Raw genomic sequence first — 8,006 nt, 5'->3', positions numbered from 1 at the left:
ATGTTAGATTTATATATTTAGCGATTTAAATTGAATTAGGATAATAGATGGAACTCAAAATTTTTATTAACAATATAAGTATATTAAAATAAGATAAATTGTTTATTCTTAAAAAAGTAAACACCCTTAGCCCAATTTTATTTTAGAAAATAGCTTTATTTTTTAATTTTTATTGTTTTAAATAATTATAGGATTGTGATCTCGTCATGTAGTTTTCTAATACTTACATAGAAAAGAAGAAAAAATAATTTAAAATTATTTTTTAATATAAATATTGGAAAGCAAAATAACTGAAATTATTTTTACAGTTTTTTAAAAATAAAACTAGAAATAAAAAAGTAAAATTATTTCACAATTGAGTAGGAGTGAGCATAATTCGGGTTTAACTGAATTAACCGACCAAGTTCGATCGGTTCGATTTGGTTAATCTATAGGTTTGATTTGGTTCAGTTTGAGATTTGGATAATTTCGAGTATTCGATTTTCGGTTCGGGTATGAGGAATCTTTAATTCAGTTAACCAAATTACCGGAATTACTAATTAACTAATAATTAAATATAAATTAGTAATATTAATATATGATATATGTTAAATCTTAAAACATCCCTTTTATCAATAAACTCTTTTATTAATTAAGTTGGAATTGGTAAGTTAGAAACAAAATTTGCAATCATATTTTTTTTTATAATTAATTTAAATTCATTTGGTCAAATTCTGTTAATCGAATTACTTGAAAAGTTTGTTCAATGGGTACGATTCGATTACAACAACTAATTCGATCGGTTTGATCAAGGATTAGTGTTAAGTTAATTCGAGTAATTAACCGAATTTGGCCGAACCAACCGTTTGCACACCCCTATAATTAAGCATGCCTTTAGATATTTTAACTTTTGTAAAGTTTTTATTATTGACTAGGGCAATTTTAGATTTCTAGTGAGATACAAATTAATTTCCTAATTATTATTATTATTATTTTTGCTGATAAATCTAAGAGAGGTTCAGTAGAGATTTATGATATGTCCGAAATGGTAGGGAGGTAAATGTTTTTTATCAAATATGGTAGAAGGTGAGTATGTTTTTTTTCCCTTAAGAAACTAATGAAAGAAGATTTAACGGTGAAAAATAATTTAATTTAACTGTCATGATCCTGCACAAAATGAATAATGAATATTGATGATTATACTTATTTAATTTATTTTGTTATTTTAATATTAATTCTAAAATTAAACAACAGATAGGGCAATTTTTATGTTTAATACAACAAATCATTCAGACAATCAATAAAAATAGTGTAAGCATTATTAGTTTAATAACAATATTAAGAATGATTAGAATGCAAATTATGTGGGTGTGTATTTTGTCATTTTCGAAAAATAAATAGAAATAAATAAGCTGTTAAAAATGGGTACCATCCCCCACCGTCCTCCCTACTAAGAAAACTTCGCCGCTTTCCCACCACACCACTGCTCCATAAATGATACTCTTTAACTCCCAACTGAGAGAAAACGACAGCTACAGAGAGAGATAGAGAGAGAGACAGAGAGAGCACAGGCAAGAGCTCATCTGAATTCTGATAACTCAGCATCACCTTCTTTGAAAGATCGACGCCGGCGACAACCCAGAAGCCCTCAATTTATGGCCTGAAGCCGCCGCCGCCTACCGCGACGCACTTTTCTCTGATTCCGGCGGCACCATGGCCGTGGCTGACCACCACCACCACCACCACCCCAACAACCGCCACCGCAAGCCCCAGTCTGAGATGAAGCTCTGGAGGCTGTGTCCGTTCTGGCAGTCTGGAACCACCCACTCGTCGTCGTCGTCCACGCAGACTCTCCAGCAGCAGCAGCAGCAGAGCCAGAGCGTGGAGGGCTCCAATTCCAAACCCCCGTCCTCCAAGACGATGTCGTCCGTGGCGAGATCTCTGCTTCCGGCTAGGCGTCGTCTTCGCCTCGATCCGACCAATAATCTCTACTTTCCTTGTGAGTTTGTGCTTCGCTTCTCGATGCTCTCATTGATTGATGAGAAATCGTGGGGAAGGAAGAGATTATAGCTCCTAATTGCCGGTTTTTTTTGGAGTTAAAATTAAAACGGCATATAACAAGCGCTTAGATTTTTAATTTTTCTCTTTTTCTGTTCCGCTTTCTTAGCCACCAAACGAACGATTTTATTATTGATTTCTTGGTTAACTGGAAATATTTTTATTTCTATACTCCTTTTTTATTTTTTATTTTCTCATTTCATATGCTTCTTAATGGGTTAATGTCGGTTGGGGGGAATTATTATTTTTTAAAAAAAAAAAATTAAAATTTATCTGCTTTAAAGGTTTATTGATGATTTATTAGCTGGCATTGTTCCGGATATACTCTGTCAGGTTGCTATTAAATTATAGAAGAACAAAATATAGTGCAGTTTTGAGTAATATATATGTGGGTTTTTTGTCAATTTGGTCATGAGAAAACAGAAAGTCTCCCCTCAGCTGAGTCTGCTACACCTATTTGGTCTAGCTGATTTTATTATTTTACTTTCATACTCTGGGGGAAAAGAAGTAGGAGCAATATGATCATAAATACTAAAGTAAAATTTTCTTTTGTTTGCCTCCATTTCTTAGCATCCAAACATGGGTCGTAGACTGTCCTTTTGTTTACTTTATTTTGTTTACCAATTCTTACTCTGGGTGTTAGATATAGTTTTGTATTCCATTTGGTTAATTATACCACTAAACATATACAATTATTTTTTAACTTTTGGTTTGAGTTTCTAATAAGGAATGTTATTAGTGTGTGTGTATTTAATATAGACTTTCCCTCCGCATGTAGCTCCCCGTTGTTGTTGTTGTTGTTGTTGTTGTTAGATATAGTTATGTATTCCAATTGGTTAATCATACAACTAAACATATACAATTATTTTTAACTTTTGGTTTAAGTTTCTAATAAGGAATGTTATTATTGTTTGTGTATTTAAAATAGACTTTCCCTCAGCATGTAGCTCCCCGTTGTTGTTGTTGTTTTTGTTTTTCCCATTTTAATGTGCTCTATGATTTGGCCATTGTTGTTGTTGTTGTTGTTGTTGTTGTTGTATGTGCTCTATGATTTGGCCATGGCTCTTTCTGTTGGCAGGCAGTTGTTCCTTTTTGTTTGTTTCTTTTGATGTACAGCTCACGCATTGCTTAATTGATTAGTATATTCTTAGTTATAATTTTTTTTTTGTGTACATATATTCTTAATATTTTGTGTGCTCTGTAAAGATAGTTTTTAATCTGTGTTCTGTATAATGTATATTAATTTTAAAGTTTCATTACTTGATAATTTATTTTATGTCTGTATATTTGAAGATGAACCTGGTAAACAAGTCCGAAGCGCTGTTAGGATTAAAAACACTAGCAGGTCTCATGTTGCTTTCAAGGTATTTTCATTCCCTTTGCTCCCCTCATTTCTTCTCTCTCTAGTAAATAAACATATATATATATATATATATATATATATGTATATTGTTATTCTCTGGTTTGGGGTACTCGATGCCAATAGCGGCAATTTTACATTGACAAAATCCTATTTTAGCAACTAAAATTTTGAGACTGTCTTTTTGTTCAAAGTGAGGGAAGTCCTTTGGGTTGGGCAACATAAAAGAAACTTCCTAATTCCTACCCAAGCCCAAGATTTAGGCCTGGTGAACTCCTTATGTTCTATATTGATGTAGCTACTTAATGGGTTGAAACTCCACAAAGTTGGAGTGTCAAATCTGCCTTCAAACTGTTATGTAAAGCAAAATGGAGTTTTTCAACTTTTTATGCAGAGCCAAAGATCCATTAATCTCTGTTCTATATTTATTCTTCACAATAGCCGCAATTAATCATCTAATGAGTTTCCTCATTCTGTCTTTAGTTTCAAACTACTGCACCAAAGAGCTGTTATATGCGTCCTCCCGGGGGTATCCTTGCCCCAGGAGAAAACCTTATTGCGACTGGTAACTGTCTCATACTTTGCTGTGTTTTCTTTTACCATCCAATTGTTATGTACAATTGATTGCTCAATTTGACTTTCAATTTTCAATATCAATGCTAGTATTCAAGTTTGTGGAGCAGCCAGAAAACAATGAGAAGCAGTTAGATCAGAAGAGCAGGGTTAAGTTTAAGATCATGAGTCTAAAGGTGAAAGAAGGAACAGATTATGTACCAGAGTTGGTGAGTTGAATAGTCTTGATTGCATAATGCATTATTGTTTTAGATCATGTTATTAAATTCTTCTAATTGTTGTTCTAATGTTGTATTGTCTGTTAATTCTATGATTGGTTGGACCTCCTTAAAATTGAAAGATCAATACATACTTGTTAGAATGATTTAGATATTAAATGGGATAATTGTTTATGCTTCATTGCATTTCTGGCCAAACTAATTTGAGGGGTCTGCAAATTTTTCATGGATGAAATCATGTCCTCTTCTTTTTATCTAATAACCAAAGGCAAATATCCATCCTGTAGAGTGGAGTAACAAACTAAAAATAGAGCCATTACTAAAAAAAATTAGTCAGAATTGATATGGCTGCTAACATAGTAATTGCCATGTTGGTGGGTTGACCTATTGGTGATGCCTATTTGGTATCTAGGCAACAAAGAGCACACTTGGTGCACCTTTCCATCTGCAAATTATTCAAATTAGAAGTTTGACAAAGCTCAGAAGCTTTATTAAGATTTCAACATTCTAGAAATATGCATTTGCATGAGATACGAAGTTGATAGTGGAAGAAGTGTGATACTTTTATTGCAGTAGTAGCAATGATGCATCAGACTTAAAGGATGTTTAAGAGCTGGTTTATAAATTTTCTTATATAGTTGCATATTCTTTCTCTAAAGGGAAATAAGTCAAGAAGATATGGTTAATGGGTTCCAAGAAAATTACATGTCATAATTAGAATTCCAAATTGCTCTGAACCATATTGCTAACTCCATTAGTTAAATCATCTAAAAGAACATTGTTTCATTTTTATGGTTCAAAATCATTCTGTCATGTTGAATCTTGGTCCGCAGGGCACATGATGTCCCAACAGATGATTGTTTGATCATTCTCATTTAGTTTTCCTTCCAAGTAGTTCCATTACATTATAAACATTTCTTCTTAGAAATGTGGGCTGATGGAGCCCCCTCTTTCTCTTCTCATCTTTAAAAAAAAAAGGAAAAAAAAAGAAAGAAGCTGAAGCTGGGGGTGGGTGCATGCCTTTGGGATCTTGATTCCTGTTTCATTGTTCCTGAAGCAACACTTAGGCTTGGGGTTTTGCCTTGCTTTCTAACGTCTCTTGCCCACTGCCTAATTTAGGCAAAGTATTCCAGCGACAAGGACAGAAAAGGTTATAGACTGGCACCGTGTGAAGTTTCAATGAAGTTTCTTCTTTGAACATGCACTGTTTTGAATATGCAAAGAATAAAGGGCAGCCAGTGCACAAAGATCCTATGTATGTGGGTTGCAAGGGCAGATCACGATGGATCTATAGTACACAGACTTACCTTGCATTTTTGGAAGAGGCTGTTTCCACTCTTGAACCTGTGACCTCCAAGTCACCCAGCGACAACTCTACCATTGCACCAAGGCTTCCCTACTTGAATATGCATATAATGATCCTACATTTGATTGATAAAAATCCAACTGAATTGGTATGGAAGTCAGATGAACTCATTCATATGGCAATGAAAATGTACATCACGTGGTCAAGACATAGTTATCCAAAAGAGAGAGAGAAAAAAAAAATGTTACATTGAGGAAATGGCTGAATTTTCAACGATCCAATTTTCCTTCTCATATTGGCACCAAAAGCTTCTCTTTTTTTAAAAAAAATAATATTCTTTTGTAATTTTTTATTTTTCTTCTTTCAAATGAGAGTTGGGGGGCATCAATAAAGAGCACCCATTATAGGGAATAAGATAATACCTAAGAAAAAAAACAATAAACATGGGCAACAAGAGTGGAACCCAGGACCTCTTGGTAGCTCTGATACCATGTTGGATTACCTTTTTACTTAAAACTTAAGTTGTTAGGTTGTGAGCCAACAATGTATATCACACTTTAGCAATCTCGTTTTTGTAGGAACATCTAAACACCTTTGTTTAATTGAATGAAACTTTCCTGCATGATGCTCTAAACAATACCTCGTTTATTTTTCCTACAATGAGTACCTTGATGTTTTCATGTTTCATCAAATGGTGAATTGTTTATAAATGATAACCATGGCTCCTGCATTTATATGCTATAATATTGATCTGTTGTATTCTTTTTCAAAATTTGCGTGTTGACAACATTATAGTTGTACAGCCACAATTTCAACATGAAGCAGAATAGGATCAATTTATTAGCTCTCATTTTTCCCCTGCACAGGATTGCCCTCAAAATTTGTTCCACTTGAGATTCCAACCACCCTCCCTTTCCCCTTCTCCATTTGATTTCCCCCCATCAGTTGACATCAAACATTCTTCAATAAATGGGTCTGTTATTGTAAAATTTATTTATGCGGGTTTAAATTTGAATTTTATGAGTGAATTGTCAGCTTCTGTTGATTGACGTGTGGTTGTGGAGAATATGAACTTTTAAAGAAATGCAATACAATCAAAATATTTTGGTAGAGAAAGTTACACATGGGATGTATTCATTTTCTCTTTTCAAAGCTCAGTGGACCCTTTTCATCCACCATTTTCAAAGATGGCCTTCAAGTCTTGCCTATTTTTTGTCAAAAATTTTTTGTTAGTTGATATAGACCTTTTATCTGGTGCCTTTGGGACTTAAACTTGTTATTTGACCCATTTGTTCAGTTTGATGAACAAAAGGATCAGGTAGTTGTTGAGCGAATTTTGCGTGTTGTATTCTTGGATGTGCAGCGCCCTACTCCTGTAAGTCGATTGAAATTATTTAACTTTTACAAAGCTGTATTGTTATGAGGATTCATGATGTACAAAACTGCCCAATATAACATTGTTTTTCTTTTTTATTTAAAATTTTTAACTAGGCATTGGAAAAACTCAAACGTCAGTTGGATGAAGCTGAGGCTGCGCAGGAAACACGCAAGAAACCTCCAGTAGACATGGGTCCTCGAGTTGTCGGAGAAGGTCTTGTCATAGATGAATGGGTGGGTATAATATGTGTTTCTCTCTCTCTTTCTCTTGCATGAGTGCTCTGAGATTTCTGATATTGGTTTTCATAATGCTGCCTTCTGTTTTCTAGAAAGAGCGAAGGGAGAAATACCTGGCTCGGCAACAGGTTGAAGCAGTGGACTCATTGTAAAGTGCAGTTTGGTTGTCGCAATTCCTCTCCTGGCTGAACCAGCTAGAAAGATTGTATCATTCTTCTCTATCCGTGCTTGGTTCTTCTTGCTGCTTACGATGAGGGCAGAAGACAAAAGAGGAGGGCAGGGTCTTCCTCTAAAAACAGAAGTACCCAACGCCGCCTTTTGAGATTTAGTGCTTTATTATTATGTATTATTAATAAGCAGTTGTTTGTTGAAATCATTAGATGTGAGATGAGCCATATGGAAAGGAAGGCACCTGAATTTGGGCTTGTGCCTCGCCTACTTGTAGATAAAGGTATTTTCTGCTCTATGGAAATAATTATAAGACAGTCACCGAAGGCTTCGTTTTAGTTAATGTATTTTGGGGGGTTCTGGTTTGATTTTTGAGTCCTATCTTTGTGGGTATAAGAAGTTTGATTACTGAATTCTATGTGTTTACTTGCCTCAGTGTGATTGTCTTTGCACTCTCCAGACAATTTATTTTCTAGCTAACATTTTTCTTTTGAAGCTTGCCTATTAAGACAAGCTTTCCGTTGCCTCCTCCCATGCATATTTAAGACTGAATGGTAAGTTTGGAGAAAGAAATTTTGCAGTGTATATAGATATGCCAACCTGCAACATTTTGGAGGGAAAATGGTCACTGATTTAACTATTTAAGTTTGTTCATGGATTTGGATAAAATTAATATAAAATTATATCCTATTTGTTTTAAATTGATATTAGGTCAAATCTAATGTTTGAA

General features: G+C 34.3%; 1 protein-coding gene across 2 annotated transcripts; it reads left to right on the top strand.

The window, feature by feature from the left end:
* The first annotated feature begins 1,402 nt into the window (after positions 1-1,402).
* LOC131157537 (vesicle-associated protein 4-1-like) lies at positions 1,403-7,689 on the top strand. 2 transcript variants are annotated; one of them, XM_058111771.1, is made up of 7 exons: positions 1,403-1,978; positions 3,331-3,401; positions 3,881-3,962; positions 4,061-4,179; positions 6,792-6,869; positions 6,986-7,105; positions 7,201-7,689. In XM_058111771.1, the coding sequence occupies exons 1-7, from the start codon at positions 1,693-1,695 to the stop codon at positions 7,258-7,260; spliced, it is 816 nt and encodes a 271-aa protein (XP_057967754.1). In that variant the 5' UTR covers positions 1,403-1,692; the 3' UTR covers positions 7,261-7,689. The 2 variants fall into 2 exon arrangements, with proteins under 2 accessions (XP_057967754.1, XP_057967763.1); XM_058111780.1 differs by lacking the exon at positions 6,792-6,869.
* Positions 7,690-8,006: the final 317 nt, after the last annotated feature.

The sequence above is a fragment of the Malania oleifera genome, chromosome 1, assembly GCF_029873635.1.
Source record: "Malania oleifera isolate guangnan ecotype guangnan chromosome 1, ASM2987363v1, whole genome shotgun sequence".
NCBI lineage: Eukaryota > Viridiplantae > Streptophyta > Magnoliopsida > Santalales > Ximeniaceae > Malania > Malania oleifera.
Note: the sequence above shows the minus strand (reverse complement) of the source record. Positions and strands in the feature narration are given on the sequence as shown.